Source organism: Liolophura sinensis, chromosome 6, assembly GCF_032854445.1.
Source record: "Liolophura sinensis isolate JHLJ2023 chromosome 6, CUHK_Ljap_v2, whole genome shotgun sequence".
Classification (NCBI taxonomy): domain Eukaryota; kingdom Metazoa; phylum Mollusca; class Polyplacophora; order Chitonida; family Chitonidae; genus Liolophura; species Liolophura sinensis.
Genome location: NC_088300.1, coordinates 43,704,656 through 43,732,518, shown reverse-complemented (window position 1 = coordinate 43,732,518; position 27,863 = coordinate 43,704,656). Strand labels below are relative to the sequence as shown.

Here is a 27,863-nt window from a genome sequence, read left to right as displayed (position 1 = left end):
CAGTAACTTGCCAAAGGTTGTTTGTTGAACGCGATCCCTCTGGCTTAACATCGTTAAAATTAAAATCTGAACTTGCCTATCTCTCTCACCATCCAATCAGTCATGATTCTCTGTACCGTACGGTAGGCCTGGCCTATCCCATTCATTCAATAAAATAATTTTCTTAATCCAGACGGAGGTTGTGCTTTTTATGATAACATTCTCCCCCCCCCCCCCTTCCCCAGAATATCTCTGCTAGGCACAAGAAATAACTTCTAGGAATGGAAGAATAGGGATTTCTTAGGCTAGCGGTCAGCTGCATGCATACATATGATCGATATCAGCAATTATATTTGTCAGAGTTATCTGCCCTTGTCGCCGAGCGGCCATACCCCCTTACGCTTCACGCCTTGTTCAGGCGCGAGTTGACGTATGCAGGCTTACACAGCCTATCTCGTGGGTCAGTTGCCCTCTCACTTATGATAGGTACAGACACACAAAGATCATGATGTTCACAGCTTTCATGTCACGAGTGAGCCATGGGTTTCGTCTGGCGGATGTGGTAAGCGGATTGTGTGGTTAGCTAGTGGCGGTAGTTTTGATTAGTCTTCTTGTGAGTGTGACACGCGTTTCTAAAGCACAAAATGCCGACTGTGCATTAGTTTCGGGACTCACTGACTGTTACGCCCGAATGGGCACGGCTTAGCGAGATCGATGACGGCTATCGTTAGTAATGCATGTGTGCCAAGCAGTGATGGTACCCACTCATGGCACCTAACAGAATAGATTTAAACAAGCCTTCTGGTAACTCGTCTATTTGATTGAAGAACGTACGAACTGTAGGCCTAATACTTTCACTGGTACTACAAGATAAGCCCCACGTAGGCCTTCGTGCAGATGAGATCATATTTAGGGACTGGATACCGATGAAGTGGGAATTAATAAGATGTGTTGGTGTTTGGAGGGCTGAGATGGGAGGAGTGGTGGGGGGGGGGGGGGGGGAAGCTGAGGAGTTGGGGGGTAGTTAAAGGTAGACAGAGGCAGATCTTAGTTGGTGGATGGATCCAGGCTACTTTAAGCCTTTCAGTTTCAGCCTTTTCTGCTTTTTAAGAAAAAAAATTTATTTCTTACTTAGTAGGGATTATGTTAGTGTACTAAAATGTTGTTCTTTTTGCGTTTATATGTTTGGATTGGCACTGTAGATTGGACATTTTCCAAGTTAATTTTTTGGGGTCATAGCCCTTTGAGCAGTCACATTTGTTTTCCAAGTTCTTCAAAGTACAGGACCTACAGACCAAATTTTTGGGTAAAAACTGTGGTTTGGTTAAGTTAGGAAAAATATTTCTATTTGTCATTTATAGGATGTGTAGTAGGCTGTTTTTAAGCACTGCAGACAGGGCACCCAATATGTACTGTAGGCTTATATATATATTGTATATCATACATTTTTCTTGCAAAAACATACAAGCATACTGGGCTATAAGCTGCTCTCAGTTTCAGGCAGTAGAGCAACATCTGGAGGAACCTGGCTTAATGAATATAATGAATAGATAATTACTGTTGTCTATTCTATTACTGTTGTTATTAGTGAAATGTGTGATTCATATCCGTAGGGTAAAATGATGATAAATTATGCACACAGCTGTGTTATTGCTTGTACCAGTAGACTGGTCACTATATACAGATGTGACAGCAGAACAACTGTCACTGCATATTATACATCTTCACAAGATGACAGATCAAAAAAGCAGTAATTAACAAAGTCTCCTGATCTCGTACATCTGAGACTGCCAGCTCACACTTGTTTGCTGGACAGGTCAGCTGGGATCATAACAAAGGTCACCACACAGAAATAACACAAGGGACAACTTATCGGTTTGAATGGTTTGACAACTTTTTTCAGAATTATAATGCCCCCCCCCCCCCCCCCCAATCAGTTTGACCAGAGCATTCAGCTACCTTCCCTTATGAAAAGTTAAGCTTGTCGCAGACTATCAACAAACTACCTCTACCAGGTAAACTGTTAACTGGTCAGAAGCCGTCTTTAAGCTCCCATTTGAAACATAGCTAGCTACCTGTGTTAGCTTATTTTGATCCCTGCTAGCTTGTACTAGCTCTCTATATTAGCTTGTGCTAGCTCCCCTGACTCTCCTGGACTAGCTACCTTATTAGCTAGCACAATTAAACATGAACGGCAGAGTTCTATCTCTGCCAAAATCCGAAATAACTACAAATGAAACAGTGTTAACCTGGGAGCCATTAATAACTAAAACATTACACCATCATCTTTTCAATACTTTCTCTTTTAATAAACACTAAAAAGAAATAAAGACCAAAACAAACAGTCACAGTATGTTGATCTACTTGCCATATAGCCATAGTGTGGGTGTTATATCACCCTTCACTGTGACTATGGGTCACCCCAGCCACTTTCACTGTCACCTTGTACCCATTGGAATTTCCCTGGTAAATATGGATGACCCTCTCCACAAACACATCATCTTCCCCACTTACAACAGGTTGCTGGCAGCCCGTGTCCTTTAATTCCCATTGTAACTGCGAGTGGCCTGCCCTCTATTAGCCCAATCTCCCCTGTATAACTATGGATTACCTGCTCTCCACAACCTCATGACATTTCCCATTGTAACTACAGGTGGCCTGCCCTCCTTAACCCCAATTTCCCCTTTATAACTATGAATTACCTACTCTCCATAACCTAATGTTCTTTCCCATCGTAACTACTGGTGACCTGCTCTTCGTAACCTCGTAACCTGCCCCTCGTAACCCTCTCCACAAACACACCATCTTCCCCACTTACAACAGGTTGCTGGCAACCCATGACCTTTAATTCCCATTGTAACTACGCATGGCCTGCCCTCTATAAGCCCAATTTCCCCTTTATAACTATGGATTACCTGCTCTCCACAACCTCATGACATTTCCCATTGTAACTACTGGTGACCTGCCCTCTGTAACCCCAATTTCCCCTTTATAACTATGGATTACCTACTCTACATAACCTCATGTCTTTTGCCAAGTGTAACCATCTATCTTGTAGACAGCTTTTATACAGACCAGCATGTCATGTGTAACATCATAGATGGCGCCTCTTGTAGTAGGAGATCCTTACATATTAACGGGAAAGACTTAATCGTCCATTACTTTTGAATTTCAAACTGTTCGGTTGAGGTCTGTAATGCTCGTCATTTTTTGAACTGTATCTAATACATTCATTACATTTGCATGATGCCTTTATGAACAGTTGCAATCAAAGCGTGTCTGAGATACCTTGTTTAATTGTTATTTGACCTGGAACCCATTCATGGACTACATATTTGAATTTTGATATGTAATTCATGCCTGGAATACAAACTGTCTGCCAGGCATCATTGAAAATGGATGACCACTTCTCTGTTACCGGCTTTATTTCCTATTTGCATAATTTCTTACGTACCTTTTGTCTTTGGGAGTTAGTGTTAAACGTTGTTTTGCAAACTGATCTTGTGATTATCGACTTGGAACGCCCTTTACAGACTATGAATGACATACGAATGTCAGACATATTTTCTTATATTTTCTCATTGTAACTACTGGTGACCTGCCCCTTGTAACCCCAACCTCCCCTTTATAACTATGGATTACGTACTCTACATAACCTCATGTCCTTTCCCATTGTAACTACAGGTGGCCTGCCCTCCGTAACCCAGTCTCCCCTTTATAACTGTGGATTACCTACCATGCACTGAGTGAATGGTTATTGTGTTCATTATAGTATCTTTGGAGCTCCTGGAAACTACACGATTTTCAGGGCGTATTATTTACATGTACACACCCAACAAATTACTGGCATTGACAGTGAACATTTTCATACAGTGTGTGTTCATTTATGTCATCAACCTGTCAAAACTTGTCTTTTTTTAGGTGAAGAAAACTGTGACAGGACAAGACAGCACCGGGCTAGAACATATTTCAATCGAACGCAGGATTCTCAAGCTTTCACAAATCATATGAGACAGTCGCATACATACTATCTCGGCCCAAAGGGAATTTATCTTCTCAAATACAGTTTTAGCCATTCATTTTAGTGTTTAGTCAGAAGTTTATGAATAACAAATATCAGAGTCATTGCAAAATTCATTTGAGATGCTGAAGGTTTATGGGAATGAGAAGACGGCATCTCACTGGACAAGGCTTTAAATTAATGTAATAATTAATAATAATAAATTCTTACGCATAATGATATAATTTTATTTCTCTGAATTTATTACTACTGAAGAATTTAAATTTTGCTCCTTCATCCTTCTCTCATACATGGGATTTTTCGGCTGTTTTCTTTTATAAAATACAGTAAAAGTATTGAAATTATTGAGGCGCTTTCTCTGACGTCCGTGATAACTAGATCAGCACTACTGTCATCTGACATGTCTTAAACGCCACAACTACAAAATTAAAGGACAATAACCAGCCACAGTTGAATGCTTAGATCGGCCTCAGTGGTGCTTAGATTTATTTCCATTTGTTTCAGAATTGAACATGAATCTAGTTGTAAGCATTTCATAGGGGTCAAAGTCACCAGTACAACCAGGAATACCCCGACAGTGCATCTGCAGCTAGGCTATTTAAACAGGGTCCGTGTAAATGATATAGTAGGCCTACCGTATCAACACTTCAAGCAGTGGAAGAAATATTCTTCCGGTATGTCCTGTTTCTGAGAAAACTATTCTTATCACTTTTGCCTTCATCGCCGAGTCCAGAACTTTAATCTGCCATAGCCTACTGCTTAGACTATTACACGGAAAATACCTTAGATGTTAGAGAGCTAGAGTAAACCTGACTTCACCTTGCTCCCAATGATGGAGATACGCTGAAGTTGTGTCGAGATGAAGTTTCACTAAACTTTTGCTGGGTTGAAAAAAAGTCTAAAAAAGATGCTTTAAATGGTGGTCTTTCAGTGTACATAAACGTTAATCAGGTGCTGTCTTTCACTTTAATACCGGTATACGTGCAATGAAATGTATCTTAATACTTGTCCGTATAGTGTCTTTCTATTACATTCCCCACACAGGCTTATGAGCCACATAATGCCATGGATTGTTTGACTGTTACACGACTACTGAGTTATGCACGTACATTTACCAGTGTCAGTTTGCATATGTCAACGATAAATTTGTTCCAAGGGCTGAGCCAGTTAGTCTTCTCACTTTATATTGTAAAAGATATTGATCAAAGGAGCGCGGAGCAGGTTTCCATGTTTGATTTACGTTCTGTTGGCAATTTCTCTTTAGTATGCCACGTAATAAATTATTGATAACACTGATCTGTAAGATTAGATCTGACCAACATCTGAACCTGAACAGACCAGGATGTTTGTCAAGGAAAGCTTGAAAGTGAATGGTTGATGTTCCCTTGTAGATAGCAGAACTACTACTAAAAGTATTTAGCGAGGGAATTGAAATCATGTTTTGAACAACACAGTGGATTTGCTTACAAGTGCATACCATCATGTGAAACACATGTATTAGTTTCTGACGATTTATGTTTCTTAGTTTCTGACTTACACATGTTTATAAAATGTATGATTGCCTGAAAACATGAAAAGCATGTTGCATAACAGTCATTGTTATATTTTTGTCTCTAATTGCTCAGTTTCATTTTCTCACAATCATTGTTCACATGTCTTGTTCTAAACCTGATCAAGGGTAGTGACCCCACATGATATATATATATACTCCGGGCTCTCTGGTTTCCTTTGATCATAAAGATTGTTCACATTTCTTGTTCTAAACCTGATGATGAAGAGTAATGACTGCAAATGATGTATATACTCAAGGCTCTATGTTTCCTTTGCTCACAATCATTGTTCACATTTCTTGTTCTAAACCTGATGATGAGGCATGATGACTGCAAATGATATATATACTCAAGGCTCTATGTTTCCTTTGATCATAAACATTGTTCACATTTCTTGTTCTAAACCTGATCAAGGGTAGTGACTCCACACGATATATATATATATATATATATATATATATATATATATATATACTCCGGGCTCTCCGGTTTCCTTTGATCATAAAGATTGTTCACATTTCTTGTTCTAAACCTGATGATAAGGAGTAATAACTGCAAATGATATATGTACTCAAGGCTCTATGTTTCCTTTGCTCACAATCATTGTTGACATTTCTTGTTCTAAACGTGATGATGAGGCGTGATGACTGCAAATGACATATATACTCAAGGCTCTATGTTTCCTTTGCTCACAATCATTGTTCACATTTCTTTGTTCTAAACCTGATCAAGGGTAGTGACTCCACATGATATATATATATACTCCAGGCTCTCTGGTTTCCTTTGATCATAAACATTGTTCACATTTCTTGTTCTAAACCTGATACGGGGTATTGGTGAACACATGGTATATATACTCTAGGCTCTTGGGTTTTCTCACAATCATAAAAACACTGTCTAGGAAAATAGATTTTAGAATTTTTCCAACGCGAATAAAATAGTTTTTAAGACACCAGATTCTGTTGTAGTCAGTAGTGTCTCAGAAGGTAGTATTGACATCCCATCCATATTTTTGGCTTGAAATTTCAAGGCTCTTTTGAAGGCGAATTCGATGAATGCATCCATCGATCTATACATGCCAGGATTTTGCCTGCATTTGGCATGTGGGCAAGCGTTAAGTTACACCAGTGTGGTGTAACCTTGTGGCTGCGATACTCCGCCAGCCTAATATAAAAAGGGGAGTTGAAGTAGCCAAAGCTGCTTTGTTGGAGGATGAGACAAAGTTGGAGTCACTATGCTAGTTCCCTGTTCCCAGTGTGTCCATTGATGGTGTAATTTTCTAACATTTCCACCCATTTCACCGAAAATAAAGGAGGTTGTTAAGAAATATATAAATATGCCTCAAAAGTGAATTTTTTGTTCTAATATTTTTGGCATATTTTTCTGCATTTGTTAGAACAATACTCCATGTTTTCTCCTTTTCATGTGTCCTTCAATAACGTGAGAAAGGGAAAAATTGAAAACCTACAATATAAGTACGCTGACATTCAAGCAAGTTGTGATTGCTTCTCTGCCTTTTGTTTGTTTACTTCTTTGTGAATAGTTATGCAAAGCACACATATCAGTCATGGTCTTGCAATTTAACACAAAATGTATTCATTCAACATGGTGTTTATTTAACCCTTTCGATAAACACTTGTTGTGTTTCAGGTTTGTAGAATTCCAGACAAGACAATGTCATTACAGGTGCCTGTCCGGAGATGTTACAGCAAGAAATGGAATGTACATTCTTCAAGACAGTTTCACATCAGTGACCAGAAATTGCAGGAGAACAGAATAGAAGAGGTGAGTCATGGGTTGAATAGTAACAGGAGAACTTTATGAAACAGGTGAGTCCTTTGTTGGAAGTTATCAAGAGTACATGATAGAAGAGACAAGGTATGTGGTGGCTAGTAAAAAGAGAACATGATGGAACAGGTGGGCCCTGTGTTGGATAGCAACAGCAGAAATGATGGAACAAGTGAGTCTTATTGGAAGGTATCAAGAGCACATGATAGAAGAGTAAGTCATGTGTTGGATAGTGACAGAACATGATCAAACAGGTGAGTCGTGTTGGAAGGGATAAGTCATGTTTTGTATAGAACATGATGGACCAGGTGTCTTGTGTGGGAAAGCATCAAGGGTACATGGTAGAACAAGTGAGTTGTGTGAAAGGGAGGTATGAAGTAAATGTCAAAACAACAGGTGAGTCATGTGTTAGATGGTAAACATAACATGATGGAACAGGTGAGTTTTGTGAAAGGAAGGTATCAAGTAAATGCGAAACAACAGGTGACTCATGTGTTGGATTCTAACAGGAGACCATGATGAACAGGTGAGTTTTGTGAAAGGAAGGTATCAAGTAAATGTGAAACAACAGGTGAGTCATGTGTTGGATTGTAACAGGAAACCATGATGAACAGGTGAGTTTTGTGAAAGGAAGGTATCAAGTAAATGTGAAAGGATATTTGAGTAAAATATTCTGTGACCATGGCTACAGAAAAATTGGTGAAGATGTGTTTTGATGTTTGACTATAATTACGAAAGAGAGTTATGAACAGTGTAAGTCACTCCATGCATGATCTTGGGTATAAGAAAATGTTACCAGTGTTCAGTGGGTCATGAGTTACCTTAGATACAGGAGGACAAGTTTGAGCAAGTAAGTATCTTGTTTCATTGCTGTCATGAGACTGTGAGAGAAGTAAGTCAGGAACTGAAGTCGTTGCAGAAGAATGTGGCTCAGCATATGATGGAGTCCAGTGATGGAACTGGCGACTCATACATGTATTTTACCATGGTCAAATAAGAATACATTGAACAAGCGAGACCATGGGATGATGGCCCGCATACGTGGGATGATGACCAGCATACGTGGGATGATGGCCAGCATACGTGGGATGATGGCCAGCATACGTGGGATGATGGCCAGCATACGTGGGATGATGACCAGCATACGTGGGATGATGGCCAGCATACGTGGGATGATGACCAGCATACGTGGGATGATGGCCAGCATACGTGGGATGATGGCCAGCATACGTGGGATGATGGCCAGCATACGTGGGATGATGGCCCGCATACGTGGGATGATGACCCGCATACGTGGGATGATGGCCAGCAGAATAATAAGGAGAATTTATCCAAGGGGTTTTACAAGGAAATAAAAAAAACTGCTGGTCCAGAATTGTAACAGCTGTGTAAAAAGTTGAGGCATAATCAATATAAAAAATATTTGCATGTACATGGTTCTCTTATCTGATAAAAAAATTTACCTGTGAAAGGTTTTCCTGTCTGATAAGCTCTTGCCTGGACCTGCATTTGGACTTTCTACCTGCCGTGATCATATTGATCAACTCAGTAAACACGTTCTAAACATTCAGGCATTCCCAGACACAATAAATGTCCGGATGTCTGTTAATACACCTCTCCCTCAGTATAACCTGCATCGTTACAATACAACAAGTCACAGATGTGCCCCTCAAATTTAAAACAAAAATAAATTGTGTTTTCTTTACACTCAGAGGCTTTGTTGTCATGTAACAATTCAAATTTGGAGATCTCCTCTGTATGAAAAACATCATCTTACTGGGTATACCTTACATAGGGCAAAGTGCACAGGCCCTAAGATCACAAAACTGTCTTAGACTTAAATCAGACCATGGAGGTGGAATAGAAGGAGGGGATGCTTGGCCTAGTTACAGTTGAGTGACCCTCGGCCGCATGCTGGTCTGGGGAGGTATGTAAAGGCTTCATGCAGTCTTGTCCCACTTTGATGTACACTGTACCTTAGGGATGATCAGCTAGACTCGCCCAGAAAAGGAGCCTTCTCCAAACAACACATAAATTGCCTCCGTGTAGCATTTTTCCCTGTACGTACATCGTAACAAGCTGGTCACCAAGAACGATTCTACAGTGCTTACAAAATAATCAATGAGCACATGTTTGATTGACAGCTGTACGAGACTGTGCTGTAAAACAATGTTTTTGTAATTTGAAATACTTTCCGACCAATTGATAAAAATAAAATTTTTATGTGAACGTAGATAACATATCAAGTTATTGACTGTGTAAGTGAATATGAGGTCAAAAGCATATTTTCAGAGAAATTTGTTGTTAAAAAAGCCAGAAAAGGCCCATTTGATTAACATTAGAAAAACTGAGAAAATCAGAATATTGCCTGTCTTTTGAGTACTGATATACTTTCCAATCAGCTTCCATAAAAAAGATTACGCCAACCAGGAGAGCAAAATGAAAAGTTTATACATCTTGAGCTTGAGTTTATACAAGAGCTACTTCTGCAATATTTTCCTCTCGGCGCATGTGAACAAGGGCTCGGGGCTATCTGGTGTGAATACACAGAGCAGTTAAGCCTATCCCGTTCGTATATAGTAAAAACGCGGTCTAACAAAAGTCACAACATTGCTCTCAGGAACCTCCCCGTGGTGCGCAGTCATGTTTAAAAACCTCTACACTTGTTACATACGAGGTTCAAACTTGCATGTTCATGCTGACAATAGAGGAAAAGCAATGGTTGCATGCATGGGTGGAGTGGAATGTACATGTAGACTTCCAGGCCTGTTGAGGCTACATGAATGGGGCGGGTGACTTCACCTAATAGACAGAATTAAAAATATTTGCAACGGCCCAGACAGGCCGACCCCGCCTCCAGCATTACCTGGGCTAATCATGCTAATCAGACTAATCATTATTTAGGTCTAATCGTAGATTTGTATACAGTAGCAAATTAGATTTATATACAGTAGCAAATTATTTGCTTTCATTTCCCTTTGGACAAATGACACTATGACCTCCTTGTATAAATACAAATGAAAAACGCGAAGCATTTAGACTCAAGGAAGAGCATCAAGCGTCCGAATACTGTCGTGTTTGTGGTGAAAGGGATGATATGGGGAAAAATCCAGCCAACAGGAAAATATTAGATTCACTGAATTTCTTACGACTTGACATAGGCAATGATGTAACCAGGGTCCATTTAACTTCCATCTGCAATCGACGTCCATTTATCTCAGTGTTGAATACAAAACCTTGTAATCAATCACAATAAATAAAATAATGAAAAGTACCTCTAGTTGTTTAAAACCGAATTAGATAAATTGGTAGGAATGTATCGATCACAAACAAACATGTAAATAACATGATTTTGTTTGTTATTGCATAGAGGGCATAAAGGACGATAATTAAAGAGCCATGAACAACTCACATGATTTTCATAGATTTTCACCTTTAATATTACACGTACGTGTATTTTCTGCTTTGTTCATGTGATTCCAAGATCAAGACCCCATCCAGTTTTTTCTTTGTCTTTTTGGTCTGCTTATTCGCCAATATACAAAGGCTTCAATGTTTAAAACATTTATTTATTTTAATTTCAACCAAAAACCTCAAACAGAAGGACACAAAGTTACAGGCGTTGTGTGCAAATCCCTGTGAGCTTAACTGAAGTCGGTATCTAGACGTGTCCTGGTTGTTCTTGTGCGGCAGCCTGGCGAGGGCGCTTGCACCTAGGGCTTACCAAGCCAGATGGGTCTTATCTCCTGTCACAACAAAGAGCGGCTCCCGTGGTGTCATTAACGTACATTGAACACTCTGAAGCCTCATAGTTGTGCCTTCTTCTGTTCTACCTCCATGGTCATACTTTGTCTTAACTTCTAAACAGTTTACTGCTCTAAAATTGTTACTAATCTTAGGAAGTTTTACTTTAATACTCAGAGTTGTCCTGGACTTTCTTGACAAATTTCAAAATTAGTGCTTAATTTCAAAAATAGTCTTAGGAATTATACCTGCTTCATGACCTGGGGCCGGGTCTCTTATTCACCCAAATGGTCACTGATTTTAACTTACCATGGTGACCATTATTAGGCATTAGAAAACCATGATAACCAGGACTAGCAAAGCGGTGGATTCAGTTCTGGCCAGGGCCCCCGGGGCTCAAGTCTGGCTCTGAGCAATAGTCAGATAAATGTATCAGTTGACTCTAAACAGCCAAATGAATTATTGTATGGTGTGCACATTATTTTGATACTTGAATCAAGTTGTATTGTATGTTTAATTTCATCACAGCAAATATTGGAGCAGAAGAAGCGTAATGAGGAAGCAGGGGAGCTTACTGAGTTGATCCGTGACTTTCTGGACCCTGCCGAGTTCTACAGAGCCGTGAGAGGATCAGGCATTGAGTTTTTCTGTGGTGTTCCAGACTCACTCTTGAAAGGTAAGTGCAGTAAGTGACAATGATTTTTGTTGAATTAATGAAAACAAACACATTACCTATGTATTAGACCAAATGTTACATATTTAATCTTAACAAGGAAGCCTTGAGAGACCATCAGAAAACTCCGTGTACATGTGTGTGTATACTATTACAAATGGTGGCCACCTAAGCATTTTCCTTGGCTTCACCTTTATGGTTTAAAGCGAACATAAAGTCAGCCACTTAAGCTGAATTAATAAGTAACAATAAAGTAGTATTCCAAATATTTTAAAAATATTTACAAAGCTCAACACCACTTATCAATAAAGTAAATAACAAACAATCATCAGTACTTCGCCACTCATTTGGTGATGTCATTTTGCCATCTTATAGCTGTCTAATGTGACGTCACAAAACCTAGGAGCTCTCCCGTAATTTCAGTATTAAATAATGTGACTATGAGAAAATACAAACAAAACCACCTGGTAATCAACCAAAGAGTATCAGCTCTATTCCATGTTCAAAGGGCCAGTGTTTCTTTTAGTTTGGTCTGGGCGATGTTCATGGACACAAGCGTTGTGTTTTAGCGGCCTTGCTAGTCCTCGTCCTGCATGGGTGTCGGAATTTGGCCTAGCTGGCTGTACCGACTTCAGGAAGTTTACCGAACATAGCAGGACCAACAGACTGATAACATATCCTGTCGTTCAGATTTTAGGAAGATATTTTCGTAATAAATCTATATTTTTCTTTAAACATTAACTGTCCCGATGCCATTTTCTTGCCAGCTCACCCTGACAAGTTACTGCAGTATCCTGCCCAACTTGTACATATTGGGACATGGGCGGCAGTTCTCGATCCCTGCTCATAAATATGTGGTTTAAAATGCATCAGTTGACCTGAAAGCCAATTATCATGTGATGGTTTTAGAGCCAGTGATTGGCCAAGTTCATAAGGGCTTCCACATCATGGCTACTCAGAGAGAATTGTCCATCAGTGCCATATCCCCAATGCTGAACTTCATCTTCTCTGCTTTCAAAACTTCATAGAATTTGTTACATATTTTTCTTTGATAACTGTGACCTGTATCATTTTTTCTATGCATGTATAGTCGCTTACTTTATATTCACTTTAACGCTTTTAATATAGTCATACTTGAAGGCGAATACACGAGACATTTGACCCATTCTTTCCTGTGTACAAGTATCCTCAGCATTACCAACATGTCTCTCACAGTTCCTAATAATGGCATTCCGATAAAACAAGCAAGATTGCTAAAGTTAAATGTGAAGATTATCTCATAGTTACAGACTCTTCTGAACAGTGTTTTAAAGGGAAGTCACCTTCCAGAGTGCATCACTACCTGAAGACACATGTATGTCCATTTAACTGCTTTGAGAAAATGTCATAAAACAGAATTTTGTTTGGAAAATGTCAGGGTTTTTAGGCCAAAAAGCCATCTGAGGAAAGATGAAGCGAAAAAAAAAAACAAAAAAAAAACGTGGAAATTGACACGTAACATTCGTAACATGTTCTTTTGCCAACTAGGTTTGGCTCTCATCTTGGTGAATTTTGGTATTTTGTGGTACTGTGTTGGTCTATTTGCCGTATTTTACAGAAGAATAAAGTGCGACAATCCACTGTGTGGATTTCAGTTTTGTCTATATATGTACTTTCAGATTTCTGCGCATATGTGACGGACCACACTCCCTCTCACAACCATATAATTACCCCTAATGAAGGTGCTGCTGTCGCTGTGGCAACGGGTTACCACTTAGCAACCAATAGAACTGCCATGGTGTATCTACAGGTGATCTTGTCATATTAACTAGTGACATGGTTTCTGCATGCATTTGAATCATTTAGATATCACTTTAAACTTCACTTCTATTTTGCTGCTCTGTTAAATTAATATGTATTTATTTTTGAAGAGGTGGTGAAGATGGCTGTGTGTTTATATGACTTGACACTTGTTGGCCACAATACTTATTTTACACACATCACATCTTTAGCTTCAGTACCTGTTTAAGCTCATTGGTGACTGTCCAACTGTAAATATTTGTAAGGTTTTTAACAGATATTGGTAGTTGATTTTAAAATTTAGGGCTCGATAGTATTGTGAACCCAATCCTGTGGGTAACCAGTCTGTCAGTGTATAGTATACCGAAACTGATGTATGTACTGTTGTTACAGACATTGTTTGATGATTTCGGAATTCTGGGCTATGCAGTATAGTAAACCCATTCCTAGCCAGCCCTGTACTGTTGTTACAGACATTGTTTGATGATTTCAGAATTCTGGGCTATGCAGTATAGTAAACCCATTCCTAGCCAGCCCTGTACTGTTGTTACAGACATTGTTTGATGATTTCAGAATTCTGGGCTATGCAGTATAGTAAACCCATTCCTAGCCAGCCCTGTACTGTTGTTACAGACATTGTTTGATGATTTCAGAATTCTGGGCTATGCAGTATAGTAAACCCATTCCTAGCCAGCGCTGTACTGTTGTTACAGACATTGTTTGATGATTTTGGAATTCAGGGCTATGCAGTATAGTAAACCCATTCCTAGCCAGCCCTGTACTGTTGTTACAGACATTGTTTGATGATTTTGGAATTCAGGGCTATGTAATATAGTGAACCCAATCCTAGCCAGCCCGTCAGTATATAATACGCCTATTTTAATGTACTCAGAACAGACATTATTTTATAATTTCAGAATTCTGCACAAGTACATGTAGTTTTGTGAACCTGATCATGTTGCTACACAGCCCATTGGTGAATAATATACCCCTACTGATGTATTTACCGTTCTTACGCTGTTTGATGGTTTCAGAATTCTGGGATAGGTAATACGGTGAATCCAATCATGTCGCTAGCCAGTCCGTCGGTGTACAGTATTCCCATGCTACTGCTGGTGGGCTGGAGAGGTGAACCAGGCAAGCGTGATGAGCCACAGCACCTTGTTCAAGGGCAGGCAACTCCTGGTCTATTAGGTACATGTATCCCAAACATTCTTACCTACCCTTGTTATTCCATGTCACAACATATATGCAATTTTAATAATAAAATAAAGTGTATCATAAGTGGTTGTTGCTGCCTTATTGTTTCATGGCTATTCACACAACACATATTGGCCAGCGCTAGCTATAAGTAACGAATTTCGTTTAGATGCAAGGCTGTCTGTGCATCTAGTTGTTCCTGTGACATTGAGTTACATACAACATTGATCTCATGACATTTCACCATCCAATTCCTCAGTCAGGTGAAAATTGATATTTAAATTACCTATATTCCGCCACACACTGTTACATATCCCAGATAGTAGAAATGTGTGCAGTTTCTGAAGCTTTTTAGCTTGTGATGCGGTGCATAAAAGTATGTAGTGTTATCCATACACCTCCATTTTTGTAGTACACAGAATTTCTCCAAATAGTGCTTTTAATAAAAAATGACCACATCTTGACAACAGAAATTCCTTTCCATTCTGACCTAAATCTCTTTATAGTGCTCTTAATTCACAACATAGTCACTATAATGTTCTGTCACCAAGGATTTCATTTTCAATTTACTAATATTTGATAATATTTTTTTTATATTTCAGCCTCTCTGCACATTCCATTCCAAATTCTTCCTGACTATGAAGAAGGTGCGGAACAGGTAAACAAATTTTTCTTATTAGCATGTAGAAGATTTTAATAATGGCTAATTGTCACAGAAATATTCTGAAAGAAAACAAACATAAATCTGTATAAGATGTCTTCACTTAGTACGCGCTTTTGATATGTGCCATAGAATGTAAACACCATGTGACACGGTTACTGTTAACTGTACTTACTGTATAACACTGATTACATTCACCACATGTTGTAGTTGCAGTTCGGTCTTTGGCGGAAAAGAACGGAGTTAATGAAATAATCATTTTCAATGAGTGTATTTGTCTGTCGCGTGCAAACATCACAGGCGAGGAGAGAACATATCTTTACGAAACATATAGAATGTCATTGCATTTGAGATACCGTTTTCTAGACCATTACACCGCTTTCCCATTGTCAACAAGTCAGCCACATGTTGTCTGTCATTGTCAAAGTTCACATCGCGCCGCAACCCCTTCCTGGGTGATGTAAAACCATAAAAGCGAAACAACAGACTTTCATTAACGCTATAATGCATGAACACATTAACATATAATTCAGAGCTAACAAATGTTCCTTGGCCTTTACAATTGGGTTCAGGTGTAGTAAGCAGGAACAGAAATGTCCTCGGGTTAACGAAATAACTTGAATAAAACTGTTAACATTGTGGCTTTTCTAGTATTGTTTTTTTCTTATAAGGAAATGAATTAAGCATGTATTAAGAACAAACTGGCATACAGAAGACTTTCATTGGGATAATATCATCTTCCCTGATAAGTTACTGATCAATGAGGTCACAGACTCAAAACCAGATTTTATTAATTCAGCTGTAGCATTAAGTCACGAAGTTTGTTGGCTTTGTTAGAAAAAGTGTGTTTAGTCAAGGGCACTCTGGTTTCCTCCAGCCGTAAATTTGACAGCAGTGATATAAACATGCTTTAAGTTATAAGGCAAATGACGCTACAGTGATAATCTGGCAAAATCTTATCACTGGACACAGCATTATATATGGTGCAATCATACGCCTTCCCAAAAATGCACATCCTTAATGTCTCTTCGTCGACATATGACTGAAAAATTGTTACGTACAAAATTGTACATATTCATCACGTCTGATGTTGAAACTCGTGAACCAATTTTAACTACTTAACTGTTTTCAAATAACTGTTAGAAGTGATCTGTGGTTTGATGTTTAAAAGTGCTACTTCCCTACAAGGTTATCATAATTACATGTTATGTTGTTTGCTTTGGAGGTGTTGCACACTGCTAAACAGTACATGGAGACAACTGGAGGACCGTATTGTCTGTTAGTCAGAAGGCAAACCTTTCTGCCGTACAAGCTGAAGACTGCAGCAGCACATGAGTAAGCTGACGTTTACTAAATTATTTTCTCAGCTGGTCCTGTTAAACATAAGGTAGACACCTCACCATGATTTGAGGGGTGCAGGTAAATATGAGAACAATGGGTACTGTGGTTTACCCCAGACACTCCAGATTCCCCCACTCACAATAAACTCATTGCCATCACATAAGTGAAAATTTTCCATATGAGTCAAGTTTATACCTTTGCCTCTGATATTCCAAAATGGAGTATTGAGAGTTTTTATGCATTATCAAGAAAAGGTTTGATACAAATACAGAAAATTATATTTTTTGATGTGAAAAACAGTGGGATAGTCATACCTTCAGCAGGAGTTACATGTATCTTTATTTTGGTATAAAGTCCAAATAAAGTTTTATCAGTAATAGCAAAGTAACTATGGTTTCATAGTATAGGCCGCATTGGCTGTGTGCACTGAAGGCTACACTTTGCCATTCTACACTTTGCCAGTTGCTCTTTGCCGGCACCCATATTGGTCTGTGTGGACCGAAGGCTGCTGCCCGGAGTCTGCTTGCTCTTTGTCGGCACCCATATTGGCTGTGTGGACCGAAGGCTGCTGCCCGGAGTCTGCTTGCTCTTTGCTGGCACCCATATTGGCTGTGTGGACCGAAGGCTGCTGCCCGGAGTCTGCTTGCTCTTTGCTGGCACCCATATTGGCTGTGTGGACCGAAGGCTGCTGCCGGAGACGGCATGCTCTTTGCTGGCACCCATATTGGCTGTGTGGAGCGAAGGTTGCTGCCCAGAGTTTGCTTGCTCTTTGCCGGCACCCATGTTGGCTGTGTGGACTGAAGGCTGCTGCCCGGAGTCCACTTGCTCTTTGCCGGCACACATATTGGCTGTGTGGACCGAAGGCTGCTGCTGGAGACTGCTTGCTCTTTGCCGGCACCCATATTGGCTGTGTGGACCGACGGCTGCTGCCCAGAGTCCGCTCGCTCTTTGCTGGCACCCATATTGGCTGTGTAGACTGAAGGCTCCTGCCCGGAGTCCACTTGCTCTTTGCCGGCACCCATATTGGCTGTGTGGGCCGAAGGCTGCTGCCCGGAGTCCACTTGCTCTTTGCCGGCACCCATGTTGGCTGTGTGGACCGAAGGCTGCTGCCCGGAGTCCACTTGCTCTTTGCTGACACCCATATTGGCTGTGTGGGCTGAAGGCTGCTGTCCGGAGTCAACTTGCTCTTTGCCGACACCCATATTGGCTGTGTGGGCTGAAGGCTGCTGCCTGGAGTCCACTTGCTCTTTGCCGACACCCATATTGGCTGTGTGGGCTGAAGGCTGCTGCCTGGAGTCCACTTGCTCTTTGCCGGCACCCATATTGGCTGCAGACTTATGTCAGGACATTTGTCATGTAGTGAAGTGCTGTGATTTCCCCTTAGTACTGCCTTAATTTCTAAACCCTTAAAACTAACAGTAAGTAATATTATGAGTATGTTCCAAATGTTTTGTTTTTTATATCTCTGTCCCCAGATTTCCACTATCAAGAGAAGAGGCGATGAAGTCTGTTGTGGACACACTTCGAGATAAAGATGTTGTCATTAGTACAACAGGGATGGTCTCCAGAGAACTGTTTGAATACAGGTTTGGTGATGTCATTTTACACTGCCATTTCACTCGTATCCATGTATTAGAACATGCTGTAATAGTGTTTCACAACCACAGGCAAACTTCAGAGCTTACTTGTAGCTTATTGCTTTGTTTCTAGAGGGTTTTCTTCCTGGTTTTTATCCCACATTTCTAAAAAAAAATTCCAAATACTGTTCAATTTTTATGAAATTTTGTATATGTAGGGTGAAAACTCAGATCAAGTTTGAGAAGTTTGCATATTTAATGAATTCTGTGATTCTCATAGATGGTTGGTTTCTATATAATAATTGACCAAGACAGTTTTTGATTTTGGTAAAATTTGGCGCAGGCCCATTTTGTGTAACCTCATATTAAGGTTGAAAACCAGCCAGATCTGTGCAGAAATTTGAACATTTCTGTGTAATCATAAGAACTTGTTGTCCAGTTCAGATTAATATTCGGCTCCTCAGATCAAGGTCAAAACCCAGCTTGATCCATTCATCAGTTTTTCACCCTTTTTTTAATAGCATGGGATATAAATTCAGTGAATTTAATCTAATATTGTAATGTAAGTTTTCACAGTAAAAGTTTTATCATGAGGGATTTCCAGCCAGTGTTTATTAGGGGAAGAGGTGGGGAGTAATGTGCCTTTCAGGAGGAAAGTTTTGAATTTATACCTCTTGTTTTCAATACATGTACCTGTTTACATTAACGTAAACATGTACTGTAAACAATATTTTGTGTTTTCACAGGGTTGCAAAAGGCCAGGGCCATGAGCGAGACTTCCTTACTGTGGGGTCTATGGGACATGCCTCTAGCATAGCTTTAGGTGTAGCATTATCCAAACCAAAGAGACAGGTAAAATGTAAAGTCGGTCTGAATAGAGAAAGTGAAGTATTGTATGCGATAGAAAAGGAGAGGCATGAGAAGGGAATGTTCATCAAAGTTCCTCCCACCCCCCACCCCCTTCAATACAGATTCAAATATAGCATGTCCTCCAGTGTGTGTGAGAGCAAAGGAGACGTGAGAAGGGAATGTTCATCAAAGTTCCTCCCACCCCCCACCCCTTTCAATACAGATTCAAATATAGCATGTCCTCCAGTGTGTGTGAGAGCAAAGGAGACGTGAGAAGGGAATGTTTAGCAAAGTTCTTCCTCTCGCACCACCCCGTCCGATACAGATTCAAATGTAGCATGTCCTCCAGTGTGTGTGTGAGCAAAGGAGACGTGAGAAGGGAATGTTCATCAAAGTTCCTCCCACCCCTTTCAATACAGATTCAAATGTAGCATGCCCTTCAGTGTGTGTGTGAGCAAAGGAGACGTGAGAAGGGGATGTTCATCAAAGTTCCTCCCACCCCCCACCCCTTTCAATACAGATTCAAATGTAGCATGCCCTCCAGAGTGTGTGTGAGCAAAGGAGACGTGAGAAAGGAATGTTTAGCAAAGTTCTTCCTCTCCCACCACCCCGTCCGATACAGATTTAAATCTAACATGTCCTCCAGTGTGTGTGAGAGAAAAAAAGTGACATGAGAGGGGAATGTTTAGCAAAGTTAAACCCCCACCCCACCCCACCCTCCAATCCCTGCCCTTTCTGATACAGATTCAAGTGTAACATGTCCTCCAATGTGTGTGAGAGAAAAAAAAGTGACATGAGAGGGGAATGTTTAGCAAAGTTATCCGCCCCCCACCCCCCTCCAGTCCCTGGTTGAAGTATTTGGTTAGGGTTTTACATCATAACCCTTCCCAGTGGGAGGAAACGATGTAGAGGAATGGCAAAACCCATGACCTTCAGCATGTTTGCTGGAAGACCTTCCCACATACGACTGGAAAGGAGGGCCAGCATGAGCTAGACTTTTTTGATTAGGTCACAAGTGAAGGGTATGGGGGATGGAGTGACGTATTGATTTTATGCCATAACTTCAGTAACCACAGCTTGTAACTTGTATGAACTCAATTTTAATAGTCCATTGTATAATATTTGCATTTTATATTTTAGGTTAAATGGACATGGCTCTGTGTTGTTTACAGCCCTTTTTGTCTTTTTTCTATATTTTCATGTACTTGTAGCCTATATCTCTTTTTTTTTTTCATGCATATATATCGTACAGTGTATTCCCATGGTTGTATCTTTTGTTTCTCAGGTGTTTTGTTTAGACGGTGATGGTGCTGCAATCATGCATTTGGGTGCTATGGCTAGTATAGGAGCTCAAGGACTAAAAAATTTCAAACATGTGATTTTGAATAATGGATCTCACGACTCTGTAGGAGGCCAGCCAACCGATGCTCAAAACTTCGATACCTTCTCCTTCACTGGCATCGCCAAGGCTTGTGGATACAAAGATGTAAGTCTAATGAACAAACTAGCTGCATTGTGTTGTTGATTGAGCAGTCTTGTTTTCAGTATAGTAGTTTACAGATTTCACATTAGTTTGTCAAAGATCGTCTAAATCAGGTATCTTACAGTGAGTTCATTCCTCCAGGGTCTGCACGGTTTCCTCATTCCATAATGCTGGCCGTCGTCGCGTGAGTGAGATATTCTGAGAATGGTATAAAACAGCAATAAAATAAATAATAAATACAGTGAGTTGGAAAACTCAACATGAATTTTAATAGACATTGAGACGTTAAAAGAGCTACCCCAGTATCAAATTCTATGTATCTTAAAAGCAGGGCGAAATGATAAGGATTGAGACCAAGTGCAGGTTATTAAAGCTCTGTTTTTAGCTCGCCCACAGGTATGAAGTAAGGTGAAGTACTGTGAGAGTGGGGAAAAGCGACGGTGTCCGATTAAGCTTTTTTTTTTTAGCTTCTGTATAATGGGCTCTTATACATGAATTGGAGGTTAAGCTTTTTCTTTTAGCTCGTGTATAGTGGGCTCTCATACAAGAATTGAAGGTTAAGTTTTAGTTCCTGCATAGTGGGCTCTCATACATGAATTGAAGGTTAAGCTTTGTCTTTAGCTCATGTATAATGGCAATCATATGTTGATCTCCAGCATACAGCAATAGAACCACCTGGTATGATGTCACATAAGAAAACGTGGCGTCTTGTTGATCCTAATGTCAGTCCAGTATAACCGCTTTTAATGGATATCTTATCTGCCTGCTCCAGTGTTATACAAAAGAATATTACTGGCATCACATGAGGCATACATGTATTTTAGTGACACAAAGATTTTGTTTCTGAGGACTCCTGAAGTACAAATAATGCAGGACATATTATTCATCATAAATCCTGTAGAATCACGTTGTTAATTAGCTCTGTTACTTATAATCATGTACATAAGCTAAACGTATCGCTTGCATGAAAGTGGAGTAGCTCTTTAAGGTATTTTTATTCCATGATTACTTTTCACCTCATTCCTTGTTATCTGTTCTCGCACAGGCCTGGATGGCGACCACTGAAGCAGAGGTGAAGGACATGGTGCAGATGATGAGAGACAGTGAGGGACCCGTATTGCTAGAGATCAGGACCAGGAAGGGCAGTCGTAAAACTCTCGGTCGACCAACCACCAGCCCAGCAGAAAACAAAAGTGACCTTATGCACTTCCTTGCCATTGGTTAAGTTAAAGAATAACTTCTCATTGGCTATGTCTTCAACTTTCTGTCTCCTCCAATACATTTCTGCTTGAAAGAAAAAATGGAAAGCTTTAAATTATTACTCAATTATAAGCAAGCATTGTAAAATACCAATAATACACCGATCTCTCATCATAACATGTTTCATTACAACGTGCTATTTGTGCCGTTCATGGGGTCACAAATGTGTCCCCCAGATTTTTCACAAAGATGTTATTGGGCACATCTGCATCAAATTTAAAACACTTTCAAATGTTTCAGTGAAGAAAAGCTTCCGATTTTCTGTCTCCTTTGCACTCAGAGGCTTGATTACCTTGTAGTTATTCAGTGAAGCCATGATATTAGGCTGATTTGGTCTTCACCTGACATCCAGCATCATACTATACCTCTTCTTATATTGTATGTCAGTTCAGGCTAACAAAGTTGACACAACATGCTTCACCTATAGCACGGTAGACGGGTTTACCAACTAATAACTACATTGTAATGAGGGAGAATTGTATTATTGTTAAACACACCAGAAGCTAAATTTTGAGAACACTGGGAAATATATATTTGCAAAAGTTTGAGTAACACTGTTTTTCCATGGGAAATTCTGAAACATTGGGCACTACATAGACTTTTGAATTATGGCGAGTAGGATGACCTGTCTTCTCAATTATTCACTTTCTTCTCGTTCATGTCAGCGATCAGTCCTCACCATTGTACACCAGATGCTTTGGTTTACGTCATAATTGTGGTTGAAAAATATAAAGTAATCAGTTAACCCAGGTAGGCTAATTCATTGAAGGCAACGGGGAAACTACATGTAACTTCTCTGTTACATGTGTCTCCATCACCCTTTTGCTTGTGAGTATGCACAAGGGCTATTACAGCATTTACAGAGTTACTATTACAGCATTTACAGAGTCACTATTACAGAGTCATTTGGGATACAACAGCTTAATATAATACACACATGTACATGTAGGTGACCAGAATACAGCTAAGCTTTGAACTAAACTATGTTCGTCAACATATATATATGTTATGTGTGGAAAAAGCTCACCGTTTCCTAATGAGAGGAAAATTGTGAAAATGTATTCGTGTGAATTTAACAAATGTTCAGTTTTGCCAGTGGGAAAATTTTCCATTTTGGCATATGGGTCCTTGGAGGTATTGCTTTAAAATTGGTTGCAATTGTTTATTGTGCGTGTAGCGTAGAAAGGGAAATGATTTGATGCAAACACATCAAAAGCTTTTCCCAAAGGAACAACAGTTACGTTATTGACCTACGCCATCGGGAGTAACTGTGTTACACCATGAGCGGAAGTGGCATGATGTTACATTGTTTAGGTCTTGTTCATTACTTTGGTCTTGCCCCTCATTTTTTTTTTGCTCCTCATTTTTCTTTTGCTCCTAAACTTTTCTTTTGCTCCTTTTTTTTCTAAGGACAGTAATTAATAAAATCACCTAAAAATTCATGGAAGCTTTCACCAGCCAGTCACCCTGAGGTGCCAGTTGGTGAAAAAATCACCTGAGTTTTTATATGATAAAAAGTAAATGTCAGATAATCCTTCATGAAATTATGGGGATTTACTGAAAATACAGTCCAGTATTCAAAACATAGAATCATTAGATCATGCTGTTTTTATTATGGTAGGAACACCCCCGTTTTGGTCTCAAAATATGTGGTCACTTAGGAGTATATTGTTCACAGTGCGTTAATTTTAATGATTTTTACCACCTAAAAATGTCAGATGTTGTCAGTATTGTGAAATGCACATGTAATTAAAACAAATCATGAATGTAATGTCTTTTAATCTATATGTTTAACCATATTTTTTTCTATGCTGAGTTTATCCATTTTATCGATTTATATTTTATGCAAAAAAATTTGAACAGTATTACATATTTGTGAATATGTATTAAGTAAGTGAGAGTGATTTTAGAACATTAGAAGCTAACGCAACGTGTGCGTGCGCGTGCGCATGTATCTCTGCTGGAAACAATATTTATATGAGTAAATATGTTTCTTCTGCAGAGTGATTTTATACGAAGTTTATTAATTCTTTATGAACTGATTGAAATGTAAACCAAAAAAAAGGCTTTGTACCAAATACAGTGAGTAGTCAAAAGTGGAATTTAAACTTAAAATGAAAATATCATTTTAGAAAAATGTGTACTGGTCTCTTTGCAATATGTAATTTCATGTGCAATTCTTCGTGCAAATGCTTTGTAGTGGTAATCTTGTATTCTGATTTGATTACGTTATGGGCTGGATGTCTTAAGGGGCTTTGTTATGAAATTGCCATAAGTATCTTTCGGGGCTCATTGATTAAAATTATCGCTACCAGTATGAAAGGAAGAAAAACAAAATGTGTTTTTAATACAGAATCAAATCAAATTACATGATCTGCCTGTTGGGAAAAATATTAGTGCTTTGTATACTTATCATAGCTTGCCCTTTTTTTTGTTGTTGTTGACTGTTTTGAGTATACTACATTAAGTATAATAGCACTGTCCGTTTAACCTAACAGAACAGGTATCTGTAAAGTATAATCCACATGGTTATGATGTATGTCTCTGTCTTCTATACACCCAATTTCCAAAGTACCTGTAACAAGCTCTATAAATTATATTTTGACAGCAGTTTGGAATATGCATAATATATGTATTTAAAATAATGAATAGTGATGATGTCATTAACCATACATAAAGGATATAGAGCTATCAAATGTATTTGCATGTATTATTCAGGCTTGACTGTTAGGATTATTAGGGGCTCAAGCCATTCCGACTTGAATCCCTATTGTATCTTCTAGGATTATTTGTTTTTATTAATAGGCTTCCAAACTCTAGAAGAAAAAAATATCTGAACAAGAACAATATCTTGGAATACTTTTGTTCTTGTTAAATTATTTTTCTTCTTCTCTCACGGCTGTTTTTTTCCTTTTGCGAGAAAACTGCGTGTCACAGCTGTTAACTTTCTACACATGTTCGTTACCAAATCGCTTAGGCTACCTGCTGGAGTATAAAACTTTACCCACCTGTGACCAACTTTTAGGCCATATTGGAGAAGTATGGAAATCTAAAGAAAACTGCTTCATCAGTACCGCTGATCTGATTGCATGCAAAATGCAAAAATGCCATTTTTACATTTTTTCAAAATTGAAAAACAGCTTTTGAAAAGATGCTCAACAGAAATGTGTAAAACTCAGGAAAGTGACTGTCTCAGAGATGTGCTCTTACAAGCAAAGATTTCAAAATTGCTAAGTGGAAGGGACTACATATGTACTGGATGTATGCTGAAAATCTTCGAGCCGTCTTCATAAATACAGGATGTACAGGGTTTCAAAATTTGACAAAAGGCTGATAAACTACATTTTGGCACATTTACAAGTGTATCTTATATAATGCATACACACTCTGTTCGTGTCTAGGATGAATGCAGAAACTTTGTAAGTATGCCACCTGAAGAAGCTTGATGTCCTGATCATGAATCTGGTCTTATTTTTTTCCTTCGATGTATACTATGGTATTTTTTTTTTTTTTTTGAAAGTGCAATTGTCCCCATTTTTAAAGTTCATGAGGCAGAAAACTGTTATGGTTGTAAAGCCAAAAATCACTGAGTGCAAAGCGCTACATATGTACTCTATGTATGGTGAAAATCGTTGGGCTGTGTTAAAAAAGAGGGGACTTGCACGCCTTCAAATATTGCCCAAAGTTTACTCTTTTGGCACATCTACATACATATTATATACAATATATATGTATTTACAATGCACTAATAACTAGGAAGAATGTAGGCTTTCTCATTAAATTGGTTATATATCTGTGCATGGACACCATGCAGGTAACTGGAAGTGACACCGAATAGGCCGCCAATACCGGCTTGAACCCTGGCATCGCTGCTTTGGCAGCTATATTTAGATACTTATACTGTCCCTAATGATTTTCCTGAACTAAGTTTTATCAATCAATTACACATTGTTATCTGAGACTGTATTATAGTAATATTCTTGAATAGGATTCTAAACACCTCAACTAAATCTGTAGCAGTCAATAGTCAGCATTTAAAGAAAACATGTTTAGTTGGCCCAGTATTTATGACATTGAATCACTACATAACCAGCATAATACGTTGAGTGTCTTTGGAATATGATTCAGTGAGGCAGCATTATAAACTGTAGTACTCTTTTATAGACTGTCTTGTTGTAAGCAGACCTTACATCATGGAAATATATTTAATGTTGAAAGAAACGAAACTGGTATTTCTCATTTCCCATTTGGCATGTACACACAGGTAGGATCTCCATTTTTATCTGTTGTAAATGTATATTGTTTATACCTGTATATGTTATGGTGATAAATGCAAATTTATCACACTGCCTGAATATCTGAAGTACTTGTATCTTGAATACACATATTTAACTATAACGTGAGTTTCTTTACAGGATTTGATATTCATATACCCTGTTTTATGTAATATATTTCTTTTGCACCTGTTCTGTAACACTTTAGGCCATCATGTATTATTTTACATGTAGAAGCTACATGGTACGGTAATGTAATATGTAGCAAATGACTTTCTAATCTCCACTAAAGTTAACAGCTTTGTCCTGATAATCAGGCATTTTGAAACCTCGCTACATACATGTACAACCCGTTTTTAACTTGTGAGGGTATTTTTTGGGTTCTCTTTGTGATTCATTTACTGAGGGCATCAGCTTTTTGCGGATTTGTATTTGTTACTTGCTTAATCTGTTACTTACTTAGTGGGACATTGCTCTGTTTTTTTTTCCTGCAGCTTTTGTACAATATTTTATTCTCAGTTTTCAGTTGTGACCATGTTTGTTTAAACCAAAGTAAAGTGTAAAGTGTTAATGTTGTAAACTGTGACTGCCATAAGCATGAGATTTTCCTGCACCATGATGTAGATTCAAACCGTGCCCTGTATTATAGTTGGTCAATTTTGTAGCATCCTACAAAATGTCTTTTAACATGGGCCATTACTGAGTACCCCCCTCCCATTAAACTGACAACCATATCTTATAAGTCAAAAATTTTTGAATGACTTTAATGATTTTGACTACAAGCAATCCATCAACGCAGTGCTACATGTATCTGCAGTGTGGACATATTGTACATATCTGTGTGCATATGTGCCTATCTTGTGACCGGGATTTATCATAAACTGACTAGCTTTATCTCATTCAGATTTGATGCACGCATTTTTATCACCATGGTAATGACTTGCATCACTTCTGAACACAGTTTTGTATGCTGTTTTTTTCCTGTGGCACAGGAATGTACAGATTTTGGGCTAGGACAAATTTCTGTTCTATCGTTACCTTGTCAGCTGAACATCTCACTACCTTATTAATGTTAACATTGAACACTGAAATTTGGAACACACTTTTCGTAACATGATGGTGATATCTTTACTAGGTTTCTTTAATTTTCGTCATTTCAACAGATTTTTTTTTTTTCAATCGGTTGGACTTGAGCACAACTAGTATTTATGGGTGTACATCTCACTAACTTATATTGTCAAGGCTAGCGTGGACAGCTAAATAAAGTCTTTATGTAAATATACATGCTTGGGGTTTAATGTCGTACTGAACAATTTTTCAGTCACATGACGATGAGATGTCATCAGATGTATGTATATATGTATACTGTGTCTTATTGTGGCAGGGCAAGTCCATGCTGTCAAAGTGATGCCGCCACTGAAGTATCACGCTCAAGACACCAGACATGACACCCTACCCAGTTACGTTATGCTGACACCTGGCCAACCAGTCCTGTTTCCTTGCTCTAACCTCTCAGTGCTGAGCGCCAAGCACCAAGCAAGGCAGTAACAAGTACTATTTTTAAAGTCTTTATGGGGCCTCTGTGGCTCAGTTGGTTAGCACGCTAGCGTAGCATAATGACCCAGAAACCTTTCACCAATGCGGTCGCTGTGAGTTCAAGTCCAGCTCATGCTGCCATCCTCTC

The 27,863-nt window shown here is 39.0% G+C and overlaps 1 protein-coding gene across 1 annotated transcript; it reads left to right on the top strand.

Moving 5' to 3' along the window:
* Positions 1-414: 414 nt before the first annotated feature.
* Positions 415-26,470, top strand: LOC135468502 (phosphonopyruvate decarboxylase-like). The gene is made up of 11 exons (XM_064746784.1): positions 415-541; positions 7,201-7,335; positions 11,611-11,758; positions 13,414-13,544; positions 14,569-14,728; positions 15,337-15,392; positions 16,621-16,730; positions 18,212-18,322; positions 19,060-19,165; positions 20,448-20,648; positions 21,691-26,470. Exons 1-11 carry the CDS (start codon positions 485-487, stop codon positions 21,868-21,870), a joined length of 1,395 nt encoding a protein of 464 aa, XP_064602854.1. The 5' UTR covers positions 415-484; the 3' UTR covers positions 21,871-26,470.
* Positions 26,471-27,863: the final 1,393 nt, after the last annotated feature.